Source organism: Oncorhynchus clarkii, unplaced genomic scaffold (assembly GCF_045791955.1).
Source record: "Oncorhynchus clarkii lewisi isolate Uvic-CL-2024 unplaced genomic scaffold, UVic_Ocla_1.0 unplaced_contig_13406_pilon_pilon, whole genome shotgun sequence".
Classification (NCBI taxonomy): domain Eukaryota; kingdom Metazoa; phylum Chordata; class Actinopteri; order Salmoniformes; family Salmonidae; genus Oncorhynchus; species Oncorhynchus clarkii.
In genome coordinates, this window is record NW_027260959.1 from 75,983 (window position 1) to 95,524 (window position 19,542).

A 19,542-nucleotide genomic window follows, 5' to 3' on the forward strand; every position below is an offset into this window, starting at 1 on the left:
ATTGGTTCAAGCTTGGCAGGCAGGTCCCATTTAAAAGGAAATTAGTCCAGTATAGTATGAAAGGTGAGACTGAAGTTTATCTGATAAGGGCAACAACACATCTGCCACACTGATCATCAACACAGGGGCCCCTCAGGGGTGCGTGCTTAGTCCCCTCCTGTACTCCCTGTTCACCCACGACTGCGTGGCCAAGCACGACTCCAACACCATCATTAAGTTTGCTGACAACACAACAGTAAGCCTGATCGCCGACAGCGATGAGACAGCCTATAGGGAGGAGGTCAGAGACCTGGCAGTGTGGTGCAAGGACAACAACCTCTCCCTTAACGTGAGCAAGACAAAGGAGCCGATTGTGGACTACAGGAAAAGAAGGGCCGAACACACCCCCATTAACATCAACAGGGCCGTATGTGGAGCGGGTCGAGAGTTTCAAGCCCCTTGGTGTCCACATCACCAACAAACTATCATGGTCCAAACACACCAAGACAGTCGTGAAGAGGGCACAACAAAACCTTTTCCCCATCAGGCGGCAAAAAATATTTGGCATGGGTCCCCAGATTATAAAGATAATTTCTACAGCTGCACCGTCCTGACCCCCCCCCCCCCCCCCCCCCCACCCCTGTTTTTACATTGGTGCTACTCGCTGTTTATTATCTATGCAAAGTCACTTTACCCCCACCTACATGTACATAGTACCTCAACTAACCTGTACCCCCGCACATTGACTCGGTATATAGCCTCGTTATTGTTATTTTATTTAGTTACTTTAGTTTATTTAGCTAATATATTCTTAACTCTATTTCTTGAACTGCATAGTTGGTTACGGGCTTGTCTGTAAGAGTTTCACGGTAAGGTCTACACCTGTATCAGGCGCATTTGACAAATACAATCTGATCTGATTTGGATTGGATCTATCCATTAATACAATCATATAGGTAGAATAATCCGTCCCAGAGCCCCATCCAATCTAAACCATCTCAAGACAAAACAACTCTTTCATGGTACAGGGATCTTTTGTTACCCACATTAGTCATGTAGCACACGACCTCATCTCAACCCAAACACAACCTTTCCCCAACTCACCTTTCTACGAGCCATATCTGGGCTAGTATTACCTGTGTTTGTTCACCACTCACCGAGAGAGCGCCATTCACTTTGCACACAGAGATCAGTCACATGTGCTTGAGGTAGTGTTTGAATGAACGCTTCCCATAATGGACTGTGTGCAGAGTTGTGCTTGATGTTGCCTGGTTGGTTGGAGCTATGGGGGACTGTTTGGAAGGAAAACACCGGCCCACAGTCCCTTGGCTATGGGTTCACTGGTTGCACCAGTTCAGGCTTAAATAAATACGACTAGTTGCGATTTAAGTGAACACATGGGACCTGCTCTACTGAACCTCATAGACAGAGTGGTCCCAGCAGACACCTGGGACCTGCTCCACTGAACCTCATAGACAGAGTGGTCCCAGCCGGCTACGACAAGAACACATCATTATACAGTAGGGCATGTAGAAGCATACAGGTAATAATGTACACAGATCACTGCCTTGCTATAGCTCCCTCTCTCATTCACTCTCTCTCACACACACACACACACACCGCCTCTCCCTCCAGACACACAGACACACACACACCGCCTCCCCCTCCAGACACACAGACACACAGACACACACACACACACACACAAACACAGTCCAAAATTATTGATGGTCTCTCTTATAAAACCCAGTCTGTTCCCTAAGGTATTCCCGGCAACATCACCGGGACTAAAATATCTAGCGACCCAAATAACTTCCCCCTGTTGGAACTGTCTGAGGCGCCCAACGTTACACCGAAGCCATTTGTTTGACTGGGTAATTAATTTCCTCCTTTTTATAACCAAGTGTTTATGGCCTATCTAGGCCAAGAGTCTACAGTAGTGGGCCAGGGAGAGGTGGGGGATGCAGTCTACTGTATATTGCCTGGGAGACAGAACATCATAGACATACATTTGCTCTACAATGGCTGCAGGACAGGGACTGGGGTCACAAGATTACAGTAAATAGGATCAACTGCTTGAATGGGGTCCTCTTTGGCCAAATATAGGCCTTCTATAGGTCTATACTGGTAGTGCAATGAGACAGACCAATAGTACTGATCAAAACCAGGCCACTGATGTCAGAAGAAGACAGTGAGGAATGAAATGCCCTAGGATTCATCAAATCACCGGGGGAGAAGATAGTCTCCAGACTAAATAGAGACCATTTGCCAGTTCAGCAGCCTAGCATTAGTTTCTGTAAAACCAGCCACCCTCCTCTCCTCCAATCCCAGCAGAGTTAGCCTGTAGCTGCTATTGTGGTGAACCACAATGTAACTGACCAGGGTTCGAATCTAGGTCTGAACTTAGCCCTCTGAGCTAAAGCCTTGGCATTACTGTCTATAGTATAGCCGTAGCCTAACCACCACTGATGCACTACAGCTGATGGTGCATATTGTATTCCAGTAGCCGGGTCCAGCCAGCAGCCTGCGTTGCTCTGAGTGAGAGACAGCAGAGGGAGGGAGGGGGGAGGACATTACATCGAGGTCCTGACACACACTGGCTGACTGGAGAGTGGCCAGGTCGTGTTGGAACTGAGGAAATGATTACTCAGAGCATATGGAAATACCGCTGGGTTTGCATATTGGGCCACAGAGCTGAAGACACACACACACACACACACACACACACACACACACACACACACACACACACCTCTTATTGGGCAACTCAAAACCACCACATCTTCAGCATCCTACCTCTTCTCAGTAAAGGAAGCCAAGGTCACTTAACATTCTGAACCTAACCACATGCCTCCTTGTTCCCATTACTGCACTGTACTCTCATGTGATCAGTCCCTCACTCTCTCATTCATCCCAATCTCCCTCACCATCATCCATGGGTAACTCTATATCCCAATCTCCCTCATCCATGGGTAATTCTATATCCCAATCTCCCTCACCATCATCAATGGGTAACTCTATATCCCAATCTCCCTCACCATCATCAATGGGTAACTCTATATCCCAATCTCCCTCACCGTCATCCATGGGTAACTCTATATCCCAATCTCCCTCACCATCATCAATGGGTAACTCTATATCCCAATCTCCCTCATCCATGGGTAACTCTATATCCCAATCTCCCTCATCCATGGGTAATTCTATATCCCAATCTCCCTCACCATCATCAATGGGTAACTCTATATCCCAATCTCCCTCATCCATGGGTAACTCTATATCCCAATCTCCCTCATCCATGGGTAACTCTATATCCCAATCTCCCTCATCCATGGGTAACTCTATATCCCAATCTCCCTCATCCATGGGTAACTCTATATCCCAATCTCCCTCACCATCATCAATGGGTAACTCTATATCCCAATCTCCCTCATCCATGGGTGACTCTATATCCCAATCTCCCTCACCATCATCAATGGGTAACTCTATATCCCAATCTCCCTCACCGTCATCCATGGGTAACTCTATATCCCAATCTCCCTCACCATCATCCATGGGTAACTCTATATCCCAATCTCCCTCACCATCATCCATGGGTAACTCTATATCCCAATCTCCCTCACCGTCATCCATTTGTAACTCTATATCCCAATCTCCCTCACCATCATCCATGGGTAACTCTATATCCCAATCTCCCTCACCGTCATCCATGGGTAACTCTATATCCCAATCTCCCTCACCATCATCCATGGGTAACTCTATATCCCAATCTCCCTCATCCATGGGTAACTCTATATCCCAATCTCCCTCATCCATGGGTAACTCTATATCCCAATCTCCCTCACCGTCAACAATGCGTAACTCTATATCCCAATCTCCCTCACCGTCATCCATGGGTAACTCTATATCCCAATCTCCCTCACCATCATCCATGGGTAACTCTATATCCCAATCTCCCTCACTGTCATCCATGGGTAACTCTATATCCCAATCTCCCTCATCCATGGGTAACTCTATATCCCAATCTCCCTCATCCATGGGTAACTCTATATCCCAATCTCCCTCACCATCATCCATGGGTAACTCTATATCCCAATCTCCCTCACCGTCATCCATGGGTAACTACCAATATGACAGAGGCTGAACCGTGCCTAAGCCACAGACGTTTATCCTGCACTATGCTCCTGTCTGTAAGGCTTCCCCATTCTGTCTCTGGGGGAATCTGAAAGGGCATCCTTTTTCATATCTAGTGCACTACTTCTGATCTAAAGTGCACTACTGTTTAACTCTCTCCTTCCACGTCACAGTAAAGGACTCTTTGGCTGTTACTAGATGTCAATCCTTGCTTCCTCTGTCCTTGTTTCCTCCATTCTTCTCCTCTCTCTCAAAGAGCATAGGAGGAGGAGGTTAGAGGGCAGGGTCCTGGGATCCTCTCCTCCAATCCACTACCAGAAAGGTGAGGAATGGAATAAACGAGGATGGAGAAAACAGATTTGACATCTCCCTTCTCTAGACCTCGATGTTCCATGGGTAGGTGGGATTATTGTTCCAGACTAAACAAACAAATGATCCTAAGCCTGCCTGGTGCTCGGTGCCGGCTGCTTAGCAACAGGTGTTGCTAGACTAGAGAGATCTGAGGTTGATTTTATGTGTGGTTGTCAACAGTGGTTGATCATTGATTTGGCATGCTAGGACACCTTCCACTGACGTTTGTCTGGGGTAAAAGGTTATAGAAGAATAGGGCAGACAAGTAAAGTACCATGTATCCTTGGTACACTGTGTTCAGTTGGAACAAAACTCCATGGTCTTAGATAACAACAATGATGAACCTTCTCAGTCTTCCAGTTCCTCACCGATGCTGAGTGTGAGAGACAGACAGGGAGAGAGAACGAAACAGAGACAGGCAGTCAGACAGGCAGGCAGGAAGACAGACAGGCAGGAAGACAGACTGAGACCGAGAGAGGATATAAGAATTGCCAAAATGCCAAATTTTAAGGACATGTCGGAAATGTCTGAGCCCTCTCTCTCGCTCTGGTTGCAATGTCAGGATGAATTGCGACGAGGCATGTCGGATCACTCTAAAGCACTGTAACAGCTTCCCATCTCCACTCAAATGATGTGAAAGTCATTGCCTGGCCATGTGTGAGTCTGGTGTGAGAATAAATGACTGGCTCCCTCTCCCCACTGTTAATCAAATCCCCCCAGGGCAGGGTTGCCAGATATGCTCGACGTGCTCGTCCAGCGCGGAGATGACAGAATCCATACATAAAGATGTGCTTTCCCTCCCCTTTTCTCCTCCTCCTCCTCCTCATCCCCTCTTCCCCCCTCTCCTCTCATCGTCTCTCCAAGAGGGTGCTACTGACGTGACAGTCACTCCTCTGAATGAGACGAGCCAGACAAATGAACGCATCGTCTCCTCCCTCCATCCTCTTCTTTACTTCATCAACACTCCACCTCTCCGTCGCCTCCTTTTCAATGCATCACCCACCCATCACTCGCAATCATCTTCTCGCTTGTTGAATGACGAGCTCACCTCTTGGAGGAGCAGGCAGAGTGCATTGTGGTCCGATCACTTAAAAGATGTGTTCTGAGGTCAGAGGGTGACACAGACAGACACACACAAAATGATGATTATGAAGTGATTCACAGTGGAGTGCTTGAATGCCAGTTGAATAATGAGGGCTTGCTTTTGGCAACAGCCTTCTAATGCTTGTATGAATGTCATTTTTCTCCCTGACAGTGCAATAGGAATCTCATTAAGAATCTCCTTGCTGTCAGTCTTTGTATCGGGTCTGAATTGCACTCTGAACTCTATTGTTCAGTGTTAGATACGTTAGATTAGCCTGGTGGTCCAGTCTGTGTTAGTTTATATACATTAGATTAGCATGGTGGTCCAGTCTGTGTTAGTTTATATACATTAGATTAGCCTGGTGGTCCAGTCTGTGTTAGTTTATATACATTATATTAGCCTGGTGGTCCAGTCTGTGTTAGTTTATATACATTAGATTAGCCTGGTGGTCCAGTCTGTGTTAGTTTATATACATTATATTAGCCTGGTGGTCCAGTCTATGTTAGTTTATATACATTATATTAGCCTGGTGGTCCAGTCTGTGTTAGTTTATATACATTATATTAGCCTGGTGGTCCAGTCTGTGTTAGTTTATATACATTAGATTAGCCTGGTGGTCCAGTCTGTGTTAGTTTATATACATTAGATTAGCCTGGTGGTCCAGTCTATGTTAGTTTATAGACATTAGATTAGCCTGGTGGTCCAGTCTATGTTAGTTTATATACATTAGATTAGCCTGGTGGTCCAGTCTGTGTTAGTTTATATACATTAGATTAGCCTGGTGGTCCAGTCTGTGTTAGTTTATATACATTAGATTAGCCTGGTGGTCCAGTCTGTGTTAGTTTATATACATTAGATTAGCCTGGTGGTCCAGTCTGTGTTAGTTTATATACATTAGATTAGCCTGGTGGTCCAGTCTGTGTTAGTTCGCCTGGTGGTCCAGTCTGTGTTAGTTTATATACATTATATTAGCCTGGTGGTCCAGTCTGTGTTAGTTTATATACATTAGATTAGCCTGGTGGTCCAGTCTGTGTTAGTTCGCCTGGTGGTCCAGTCTATGTTAGTTTATATACATTAGATTAGCCTGGTGGTCCAGTCTATGTTAGTTTATATACATTAGATTAGCCTGGTGGTCCAGTCTATGTTAGTTTATATACATTAGATTAGCCTGGTGGTCCAGTCTGTGTTAGTTTATATACATTAGATTAGCCTGGTGGTCCAGTCTGTGTTAGTTTATATACATTAGATTAGCCTGGTGGTCCAGTCTGTGTTAGTTTATATACATTAGATTAGCCTGGTGGTCCAGTCTGTGTTAGTTTATATACATTATTTTAGCCTGGTGGTCCAGTCTGTGTTAGTTTATATACATTATATTAGCCTGGTGGTCCAGTCTGTGTTAGTTTATATACATTATATTAGCCTGGTGGTCCAGTCTATGTTAGTTTATATACATTATATTAGCCTGGTGGTCCAGTCTGTGTTAGTTTATATACATTATATTAGCCTGGTGGTCCAGTCTGTGTTAGTTTATATACATTAGATTAGCCTGGTGGTCCAGTCTGTGTTAGTTTATATACATTATATTAGCCTGGTGGTCCAGTCTATGTTAGTTTATATACATTAGATTAGCCTGGTGGTCCAGTCTGTGTTAGTTTATATACATTAGATTAGCCTGGTGGTCCAGTCTGTGTTAGTTTATATACATTATATTAGCCTGGTGGTCCAGTCTATGTTAGTTTATATACATTAGATTAGCCTGGTGGTCCAGTCTGTGTTAGTTTATATACATTATATTAGCCTGGTGGTCCAGTCTGTGTTAGTTTATATACATTAGATTAGCCTGGTGGTCCAGTCTGTGTTAGTTTATATACATTAGATTAGCCTGGTGGTCCAGTCTGTGTTAGTTTATATACATTAGATTAGCCTAGTGGTCCAGTCTGTGTTAGATTTAACCAGCTCCTCTCTGTCAATTCATTGTCATGCAAGTGTCTGACGACGATGATACAAGAGTTAGCTACAGCAACTAGAACAGAATATAACTGTATTAGACTTAGATACAACAACTAGAATAGAATATAACTGTATTAGACTTAGATACAACAACTAGAATAGAATATAACTGTATTAGACTTTGATACAACAACTAGAATAGAACTGTATTAGACTTAGATACAACAACTAGAATAGAACTGTATTAGACTTAGATACAGCAACTAGAATAGAACTGTATTAGACTTAGATACAGCAACTAGAATAGAACTGTATTAGACTTAGATACAGCAACTAGAATAGAACTGTATTAGACTTAGATACAGCCACTAGAATAGAACTGTATTAGACTTAGATACAACAACTAGAATAGAACTGTATTAGACTTAGATACAGCAACTAGAATAGAACTGTATTAGACTTAGATACAACAACTAGAATAGAACTGTATTAGACTTAGATACAGCAACTAGAATATAACTCTATTAGACTTAGATACAGCAACTAGAATAACTGTATTAGACTTAGATACAGCAACTAGAATAGAACTTCATTAGTCCATCTGAGATGGAAATTCTTATTTTATTCTGCTCCAGGTCACCAAAGCCTATTTCCTCTTGAATTCTGTCCTCCTGTTTTCTAAGAAATGGCCGCTCAGTCATAAGATAGTGTCTCCTGAGCGCTGCGTAACGCCCTCCTGAGAAATGACGCTCAGTCATAAGATAGTGTCTCCTGAGCGCTGCGTAACGCCCTCCTGAGAAATGACGCTCAGTCATAAGATAGTGTCTCCTGAGCGCTGCGTAACGCCCTCCTGAGAAATGACGCTCAGTCATAAGATAGTGTCTCCTGAGCGCTGCGTAACGCCCTCCTGAGAAATGACGCTCAGTCATAAGATAGTGGCTCCTGAGCGCTGCGTAACGCCCTCCTGAGAAATGACGCTCAGTCATAAGATAGTGTCTCCTGAGCGCTGCGTAACGCCCTCCTGAGAAATGACGCTCAGTCATAAGATAGTGTCTCCTGAGCGCTGCGTAACGCCCTCCTGAGAAATGACGCTCAGTCATAAGATAGTGTGTCCTGAGCGCTGCGTAACGCCCTCCTGAGAAATGACGCTCAGTCATAAGATAGTGGCTCCTGAGCGCTGCGTAACGCCCTCCTGAGAAATGACGCTCAACCACATGAAGCTCCTTTCATAAAGAGTGTGTCATGAGTGATGTCATCTCAGGACAATCTCTGTCCTCTCCTCCACATGCTGATGATCTATTGGATTCCTGGGACAAAGCTTTGCTCACCAACCTCTTTCTTCTGGCCGATTCCTTTGAGGTGGATTCATAGAATTGCTATTACGTCGCTTCATTACTTTGAAATGTAGAGATCTGCATCATATCAGATGACGATAGTGATTTATCATACAAGTTACTGCACGTCTGACAACATTTCAGGGTTTTCTCACTACGAATTGAGAAATGAAGGAAAAATGTATGGAAAAATACTAGAATTGAATTGAATGAATCCCTCCATAAGTGAACGGCTGAATTGAAGACTGCTCCTATACCAGTAACCAATCAGCATCAGCAAGGAAACATGGCCATTCTAGAGAGGACTGCAGGCTTGGTGGTGAAGGCAGACATAGAATAAGCTAGAGAGGACTGCAGGCTTGGTGGTGAAGGCAGACATAGAATAAGCTAGAGAGGACTGCAGGCTTGGTGGTGAAGGCAGACATAGAATAAGCTAGAGAGGACTGCAGGCTTGGTGGTGAAGGCAGACATAGAATAAGCTAGAGAGGACTGCAGGCTTGGTGGTGAAGACAGAAATAGAATAAGCTAGAGAGGACTGCAGGCTTGGTGGTGAAGGCAGACATAGAATAAGCTAGAGAGGACTGCAGGCTTGGTGGTGAAGGCAGATATAGAATAAGCTAGAGAGGACTGCTGGCTTGGTGGTGAAGACAGAAATAGAATAAGCTAGATATATCCTGTATCTCCCCATACAGAACATGCACTCACAACACACTGGAGCTTATCAGAAACACAGTCTCAGAGGTCATGTCCTCACACGAGTGTGTGTTTTTGTGTGTGTGTTTGTGTGTGTGTGTGTTTTTGTGTTTGCGTTTTTGTGTGTTTATGTGTGTGCGTACACGTCCTCTTACACACTAACCAGAGTGCTGCCGTCTGACAATCCCATTGGGAGTTGATTCTTCATTTCATATGAACGAGCTAAGGAGGTGGGAAGGAGGGAGAAAAGGAGGAAGGGAAGGAGAGAGGGAGAGACGGAGGGAGGGAGGGAAGGAGAGAAGGAGAGAGGGAAGGAGGGAGAGAGGGAGAGTGTAAGTGCTCTCCTCCTCCAGTCTGCATGCTGTGAGAAAGCAGCTGGGGCCCTACTGAGGATTACAACACACACTCACTCACGCACGCAGCCGGCTGGCTGCAGACAGGGTCAGGATAACACAAGAGACACTCCGGGGCAGATTCCCTGGTCAGTCAAAGGGAAAGCCGGTCAGTCAGTCCAGCTCCATGTCTGTCTCTTCATGCTTTTCTTTTTCTTTGACTCTCTATATCTCTACATCTCTACATCTCTACATCTCTACATCTCTACATCTATCTGCTCCTGCAGGCTTGGCCCAGTGGACTGTGAAATGTGAAACCCTGCAGTAGCAAATGTGCATGCTTGGCACTTCTCTCCTTTATCTCACTGTCCTCCTCTCCTCTTCTCTCCTTTCCTTCTCTCCTCTCCCAGCCTCTTCTTGCCTCTACTCCCTCTCCTCATCTCCTTGCCTCTACTCTCTCCACTCCCAGCCTCTTCTTGCCTCTACTCTCTCTCCTCATCTCCTTGCTTCTACTCTCCTCCTCTCCTCTCCTCCTCTCCTCCTTGCCTGTACTCCCTCTCCTCCTACTCTCTCCTCCTCTCCTCCTACTCTCTCCTCCTCTCCTCTCCAGTCCTCTCCTCCCCTCGTCTTCTCTCCTCTCCTTTCCTCTTCTCATTTTTCCTCTCTACCTTTTCCCTTCTCTCCTCTTCTTGCCTCTACTCTCTCTCCTTGCTTCTACTCTCTCCTATCCCCTCCTCCTCTCCTGTCCTGTTCTCTTCTTGTTTCTCCTCTCGTTTCTCCCCTCTCCTCTCCTCTCCTCTCCTTCCCTCTCCTCTCCTCTGCTTTATTCTCCTACCCTCTTCTCCTATCCTCACTCCTCTTTCTTCTACTCTCTCTCCCTCTCTCCTCCAATTTTCTCCTCTCCTCTCTTCTCCCATCCTCTCCTCTCCTGTTCTCTTCTCGTTTCTCCTCTCCTCTCCTCTCCTCTCCACTCCACTCCACTCCTGTTCTCTTCTCGTTTCTCCTCTCCTCTCCTCTCCTCTCCTGTTCTCTTCTCGTTTCTCCTCTTCTCCTCTCCTCTCCTGTTCTATTCTCGTTTCTCCTCTCCTCTCCGCTTTCTTCTCCTGCCCTCTCCTCATCTCCTCTCCTCTTGCGCTCTCTCTCTCTCCCTCCTCTCATTATCATCAACCACCACTGCTACCTGCCAGGTTGCTGGAGATCTCCACACACATGCACACACACACACACAGCTCCTCTATAAAGACATGCTATATCCCTTTCACTACATTTAGAAACCAAGCACATCTCTGATACAGTAGAGTGATATTCGGCCATGTTGCCTGAGTACTGACTAGACATCCCTTATTGTGAGTGAACCCTGAAGGACAAAGTGAGTGTGTTGGAGGGCAGACAGACTGTCTGTAGGTCAATGTCAGCCAGCCCTTGTGTTGTGGCTGTAGTATTACAGTGTAGCCATGAGGTCCATGTGATGTGGCCAGTGATAATTCTACATCTACCAACTGGGTAGACAGGGAATAACAAAACACTCTAAAAATTCTATCAAGACAGCTGGTCAGTCATGTGACAAAATAGGCAATGTGCTCCTATTCAGGTTATGGTTGGGTACTGAATCTGTGTATTGTATTGCACGTCCTATTCATGTTCTATGGTCGGGCAGTCTCACCTCGTGTAGGCCTAGCAGCTGATGCCATAACCACCTGATTTATGCCCTGTAGACAGGGAGTAGGGAACACCACCACAATGCCAGTGGTGACTAACATGCAGTGCCCTTTAAAACCAAGGTTCTATCACAGCATCACTTAAAGCATCACATGTCTACTGTGGGCCACAGCATTAAGACAACATTGTTCCATGTGCCAGGCAGAGTTTGATGTGTTTTATACAGGCAATATTTCTCCATGGAGGTGGACAATGCCAGTCGCTTGTCCCTGAGTGGCTGCCGTCAGGTAGACAGGTCTGTTATAATGACTTATCTGGTCTGGGGATGTCAACTCCAGACCTTGAGACATTTTTCATTTACTCACACAAACATCTAGGAAATATTGAAAGCATATACATTGTAAGTACAATAGGCTGTGTCTCTAGAGTACAACATTTTGAAACTACACCAGGCCTATGTCAGCCTGGATTTAACACTCATTCTACCAGATTGATGAGAGGTTTTATTCTCCAGACCAGGATTCTACCAGATTGATGACAAGTTGTATTCTCCAGACCAGGATTCAGATTGATGACAGGTTGTATTCTCCAGACCAGGATTCAGATTGATGACAGGTTGTATTCTCCAGACCAGGATTCTACCAGATTGATGACAGGTTTTATTCTCCAGACCAGGATTCTACCAGATTGATGAGAGGTTGTATTCTCCAGACCAGGATTCAGATTGATGACAGGTTGTATTCTCCAGACCAGGATTCTACCAGATTGATGAGAGGTTGTATTCTCCAGACCAGGATTCAGATTGATGACAGGTTGTATTCTCCAGGCCAGGATTCTACCAGATTGATGAGAGGTTGTATTCTCCAGACCAGGATTCAGATTGATGACAGGTTGTATTCCCCTAGGCCAGGATTCTACCAGATTGATGAGAGGTTTTATTCCCCTAGGCCAGGATTCTACCAGATTGATGAGAGGCTGTATTCTCCAGACCAGGATTCTACCAGATCGATGAGAGGCTGTATTCTCCAGACCAGGATTCTACCAGATCGATGAGAGGTTTTATTCTCCAGGCCAGGATTCTACCAGATTGATGACAGGTTGTATTCTCCAGACCAGGATTCTACCAGATTGATGAGAGGTTGTATTCTCCAGACCAGGATTCAGATTGATGACAGGTTGTATTCTCCAGGCCAGGATTCTACCAGATTGATGAGAGGTTGTATTCTCCAGACCAGGATTCAGATTGATGACAGGTTGTATTCCCCTAGGCCAGGATTCTACCAGATTGATGAGAGGTTTTATTCCCCTAGGCCAGGATTCTACCAGATTGATGAGAGGCTGTATTCTCCAGACCAGGATTCTACCAGATCGATGAGAGGCTGTATTCTCCAGACCAGGATTCTACCAGATCGATGAGAGGTTTTATTCTCCAGGCCAGGATTCTACCAGATTGATGACAGGTTGTATTCTCCAGACCAGGATTCTACCAGATTGATGAGAGGTTGTATTCTCCAGACCAGGATTCAGATTGATGACAGGTTGTATTCTCCAGGCCAGGATTCTACCAGATTGATGAGAGGTTGTATTCTCCAGACCAGGATTCAGATTGATGACAGGTTGTATTCCCCTAGGCCAGGATTCTACCAGATTGATGAGAGGTTTTATTCCCCTAGGCCAGGATTCTACCAGATTGATGAGAGGCTGTATTCTCCAGACCAGGATTCTACCAGATCGATGAGAGGCTGTATTCTCCAGACCAGGATTCTACCAGATCGATGAGAGGTTTTATTCTCCAGGCCAGGATTCTACCAGATTGATGACAGGTTGTATTCTCCAGACCAGGATTCTACCAGATTGATGACAGGTTGTATTCTCCAGACCAGGATTCTACCAGATTGATGAGAGGCTTTATTCCCCTACGCCAGGATTCTACCAGATTGATGAGAGGCTGTATTCTCCAGACCAGGATTCTACCAGATTGATGACAGGTTGTATTCTCCAGACCAGGATTCTACCAGATTGATGACAGGTTGTATTCTCCAGACCAGGATTCTACCAGATTGATGACAGGTTGTATTCTCCAGACCAGGATTCTACCAGATTGATGAGAGGTTTTATTCTCCAGACCAGGATTCAGATTGATGACAGGTTGTATTCTCCAGACCAGGATTCTACCAGATTGATGACAGGTTGTATTCTCCAGACCAGGATTCAGATTGATGACAGGTTGTATTCTCCAGACCAGGATTCAGATTGATGAGAGGTTGTATTCTCCAGACCAGGATTCTACCAGATTGATGACAGGTTGTATTCTCCAGACCAGAATTCTACCAGATTGATGACAGGTTGTATTCTCCAGACCAGGATTCAGATTGATGACAGGTTGTATTCTCCAGACCAGGATTCAGATTGATGAGAGGTTGTATTCTCCAGACCAGGATTCTACCAGATTGATGACAGGTTGTATTCTCCAGACCAGGATTCTACCAGATTGATGACAGGTTGTATTCTCCAGACCAGGATTCAGATTGATGACAGGTTGTATTCTCCAGGCCAGGATTCTACCAGATTGATGAGAGGTTTTATTCTCCAGACCAGGATTCTACCAGATTGATGAGAGGTAGTATTCTCCAGACCAGACCAGGATTCTACCAGATTGATGACAGGTTGTATTCTCCAGACCAGGATTCAGATTGATGACAGGTTGTATTCTCCAGACCAGGATTCAGATTGATGACAGGTTGTATTCTCCAGACCAGGATTCTACCAGATTGATGGCAGGTTGTATTCTCCAGACCAGGATTCTACCAGATTGATGACAGGTTGTATTCTCCAGACCAGGATTCTACCAGATTGATGACAGGTTGTATTCTCCAGACCAGGATTCTACCAGATTGATGACAGGTTGTATTCTCCAGACCAGGATTCAGATTGATGACAGGTTGTATTCTCCAGGCCAGGATTCTACCAGATTGATGAGAGGTTTTATTCCCCTAGGCCAGGATTCTACCAGATTGATGAGAGGCTGTATTCTCCAGACCAGGATTCTACCAGATCGATGAGAGGCTGTATTCTCCAGACCAGGATTCTACCAGATCGATGAGAGGTTTTATTCTCCAGGCCAGGATTCTACCAGATTGATGACAGGTTGTATTCTCCAGACCAGGATTCTACCAGATTGATGACAGGTTGTATTCTCCAGACCAGGATTCTACCAGATTGATGACAGGTTGTATTCTCCAGACCAGGATTCTACCAGATTGATGAGAGGCTTTATTCCCCTACGCCAGGATTCTACCAGATTGATGAGAGGCTGTATTCTCCAGACCAGGATTCTACCAGATTGATGACAGGTTGTATTCTCCAGACCAGGATTCTACCAGATTGATGACAGGTTGTATTCTCCAGACCAGGATTCTACCAGATTGATGACAGGTTGTATTCTCCAGACCAGGATTCTACCAGATTGATGAGAGGTTTTATTCTCCAGACCAGGATTCAGATTGATGCCAGGTTGTATTCTCCAGACCAGGATTCAGATTGATGACAGGTTGTATTCTCCAGGCCAGGATTCAGATTGATGCCAGGTTGTATTCTCCAGACCAGGATTCAGATTGATGCCAGGTTGTATTCTCCAGACCAGGATTCAGATTGATGACAGGTTGTATTCTCCAGACCAGGATTCAGATTGATGACAGGTTGTATTCTCCAGACCAGGATTCAGATTGATGACAGGTTGTATTCTCCAGACCAGGATTCAGATTGATGACAGGTTGTATTCTCCAGACCAGGATTCAGATTGATGACAGGTTGTATTCTCCAGACCAGAGCAGAGCCATGTCAGTAATACAGTAACATGACATTTATCAATGGTTACATAGTGTTTCAAATGCCTGCAGTAATATCTGGTGTGTGATTGGACAGTGATCTTGAGTTAAGTCTGGATGTTTGAGTGGCTGACAGCAGGAAGCCAAATAAGAAGGTGACTAGAGAGGGTAAAGCCATGGTCATGGACCACTAGCCTTCATTTACACACAAGAACTCTACTGGCACAAGTAGCCAGCATCAAATGACCACGCACTGCTGTTGTCTGCAGCCCAGCGATGCTGGTGGCGAAATCGATCATCCAAAACTGCTTCCATCAGCGCAGGTGGATGGCATGCTGCATGGAAACCGCGTGGTTCTTTAAATGCCTTTACACGCACCGCGTAAAACAAGAAACATCGAGACTTTATGCATACAGAGAAAACTGAACGTGTATATGTTGTCTTTCTTGCATAGTAAGTGAAACAGTTTACTTCCCAGCAGACCAGAGTTGAATAACGCCTGCAGCCCTACGGAGAGTAGGTTGGTTTCACCATGTGTCCCCCGGCGTGACATTTCACCATAGAGCCTGTGCTTATAAAAACTATGACACAATGTGACTCGGAAACCTCGAGGCTTGACTCCTGGACCACATCATTCCCCCATTATAATCCCCCTCTTCCTATTCCCCATTTCCACAGCATCTTGTAAAAAGACCACTTGCTTATCTCGAACGGCAACCCTATACATCTGCGTTAATACATTATGCATTTGAATGGGGAACCTCCTCGCCTCATGCCGCCGAGGGTTTCAAAACAAGTAATCCGACGGAAGCAGATGTATTATTTATGTACAAAGCACTGGTTTTATTATTCAGAGATCTACATCATCCCTGTCGAAATTATGACCGCTTTTCCCTAATTGCTGTTGACAGCTGAGACCATGCGCACGGGTGAAGGATACATTAGCGGCAGCGAATAACAACCTGCGCTCGGCTCAACACAGAACAGCACTCCGCTGGTATGATCTAATATCATAACACAATCATACTTAGTACAAGTTTACATTGCGACACTGTTAATATTAGACTACATGCTTCAAGTTAATCACACAGGGTAATATTCTTAACAATAGCGTAACAATACATCGTGCACATTTAATTGCCTAGTATGAAGATTTAATTGCAATAGCGCAGCGGTTTCCTTTCATAAACTCATCTATTTTACAAGTTACTATTATATTTAGGCTATAGTACCTCTCTCTCTGAACTTGTGATGCAAGATATTGGAGGAAAGTTGACGCCTATGTCAGTGATTCGGGCGCACTTCGGTGGCTTTGCCAAACCACCATCAGCAATATAGCTACAGTTAACGATTAATATAGCTAACGATCGAAACTCGAGTCACCTGCTGCCAGTTCTCCTCCAGCGAAGGCATCGCAGAGAAGTAGCCTGTGTCATGCACGAGCTGGAGTTCCTGAAAAATACCGTGATTCGCCAAAACGTCCATGGTGATGCTCTGTATGCGGAGCGCAGAAAGGAGACTGTTCCACGAAAAAAAGGAATCCGGCTGCGCCTAATCAAATGTCCAAATCCACGTTCATGCCAGTCCTTTCAGGAAATATAATGCATAGAAAGAAACATAAACAGATCCGAAAGAATGAAATATATAGTTTCACTATTTGCTGGAGACTCTAATGAACGAGTTTAGACTTGGTGATACACGCAAACTTGCAGAGATGATGGAGGCTCCATGTGTATCCGTAGGATATTGCTAGGTAGTAACCTTGCTCATCCCCACTAGGCTTTTCCCCAGCGCTCCGCTTCCGTAGGAAAATGTTCGGGCAGGATGGTAGTAGGCTACAGGCATCGCAAGACAAACGGGAAGGAGAGTAGCGAGTGGAGGGGCGTGTACATACTGTCAATCAACTTCGTGCGTGGCTATATAAGGTAAATGGCTTTGACGATCCCGCCAAAGGGGCGATTTGACAGGTTAAGGTGTGTAAGAGGAGGAGATATGCAAATCATTGGACCACAATAGGCTCTCCCTCCCTGTCACTCAAGCCATATATACGTTGGAAAGGTGAGCTATTTATTCGAGGCTAAATAAATATGGTAATCGGCTCATCTCGGACTGTCTACTAAAATAAGTTAGAGCATAAACGTCTAGTCGTTTTCGTGGGCTCCTCGAATAGACAGGGAAACCAGGCTATATTCGGTTATAGGCCTACACATTAACCATATACTCTACGTGTGACTAAAGTAGTAGACCAAAGAATTTAGAAAGACAAACACAGACCTTGGAGTTGCTTTGAAGGTACCAGGTCACCCTTGATACAAGTCAGCATTCGACATCCATCCATGTCTGAGGAAGTCTGGAAATGACGTGGAAAAGGCCACTAGGGGCAATTGTGAGCGCTGTTACCTTTTAAGTAGGTTTCGTTTTGTTTGGGTGTTGGGGATGGTGAATGGGGGTGTAAGCATCTGATACTGTTGCAGAAAGTTGATCCCAGTGATAAAAGTAATTTTTGAGACTTTTGTTTTAAGCCTGTCCCAAACCTTAACCCTTACGTTAACCGTTTGGAGTTAATGACTAACCTCCCTCTAGTGCAACAGGTTGCATGTTCGAATCCAATGATAGAAAGTTGTTTTTGAGATTTTTGTTTTAAGCCTATCTCAAACCTTTACCCTTAATCATTCAAAGTTCATGTCTAACCTTAACCACTTCAACATTGTGCGTTTGGAACAACTTCAAAATGATGAAAGTCTAATTGTGACGTGAGACTGTGAGAGTTTGTTGAAGGAACCAACATGTAGCAGCAGTACATGTAGGATATACCCTGTGTCTTTCTCATTTGGGGTCACCAATTTACACAAGGCCCATTATGTGAAGTAAACAGGATATAGTGTATATAACAGTATTCTTCAGTGCAACGATGTTGTTGGAATACGCCTCAAAGTTTGTGAATGGAACATAACTCTCGTTTGACAATAGACTACCATTGTGTGTTAGGGGTGCTTGTCACTATGACCTCTTCTGAAAGAGGACGTGAAGGAAGACTCCCCATGTGAGAATTAACTCAACCTTTCATCCCCAGACCCTAGATTTTCTTAGTCTATGTAGACAAGATTGTTGGCATCTTACTTAAAAGTACTGCTGAGACTGAGGCTGCCCTAATATGGACACCGTAATACAAACATACAGTACCAATCAAAAGTTTGGACACACCTACTCATCCAGGGGGTTTTCTTTATTTTGACTATTTTCTACATTGTAGAGTAATAGTGAAGACATAAAAACTATGAAATAACACATATTGAATCATGTGTTATCAAAATACATTTTAGCCACCCTTTGCCTTGATGACAGCTTTGCACTCTTGACATTCTCTCAACCAGCTTCACCTGAAATGCTTTTCCAACAGTCATATGCTGAGCACTTGTTGGCTGCTTTTCCTTCACTCTGCTGTCCAACTCATCCCAAACCTTCTCAATTGGGTTGAGGTCGGGTGATTGTGGAGGCTAGGTCATCTGATGCAGCACTCCATCACTCTCCTTCTTGGTAAAATAGCCCTTACACAGCCTGGAGGTGTGTTGGGTCATTGTCCTGTTGAAAAACAAATGATAGTCCCACTAAGCCCAAACCAGATGGGATGGTGTATTGCTGCAGAATGCTGTGGTAGCCATGCTGGTTAAGTGTGCCTGGAATTCTAAATAAATCACAGACAGTGTCACCAGCAAAGCACCCCCACACTATAACACCTCCTCCTTCCTCCATGCTTTATGGTGGGAAATACACATGTGGAGATCATCCGTTCACCCCCACACCATAACACCTCCTCCTCCATGCTTTACGGTGGGAAATACACATGCAGAGATCATCCGTTCACCCACACCACGTCTCACAAAGACACGGCGGTTGAAACAAAAAAATCTCAAATTTGGACTCCAGACCAAAGGACAGATTTCCACCGGTCTAATGTCCATTGCTCATGTTTCTTGGCCCAATCACGTCGCTTCTTCTTATTGGTGTCCTTTAGTAGTGGTTTCTTTGCAGCAATTCGACCATGAAGGCCTGATTCACACAGTCTCCTCTGAACAGTTCATGTTGAGATGTGTCTGTAACTTGAACTCTGTGAAGTATCTACAGTGGGGCAAAAAAGTATTTAGTCAGCCACCAATTGTGCAAGTTCTCCCACTTAAAAAGATGAGAGAGGCCTGTAATTT

General features: G+C 44.8%; 1 protein-coding gene across 1 annotated transcript in view; it reads right to left on the minus strand.

Moving 5' to 3' along the window:
* LOC139402681 (Krueppel-like factor 7) overlaps window positions 1-17,026 on the minus strand; it is a 56,506-nt gene extending 39,480 nt beyond the window's left edge. Inside the window, exon 1 of the mRNA XM_071146580.1 lies at window positions 16,724-17,026. Coding sequence (XP_071002681.1) covers window positions 16,724-16,825 — 102 coding nt within the window. The 5' untranslated portion in view covers window positions 16,826-17,026. The remainder of the gene's footprint in view (window positions 1-16,723) is intronic.
* Window positions 17,027-19,542: the final 2,516 nt, after the last annotated feature.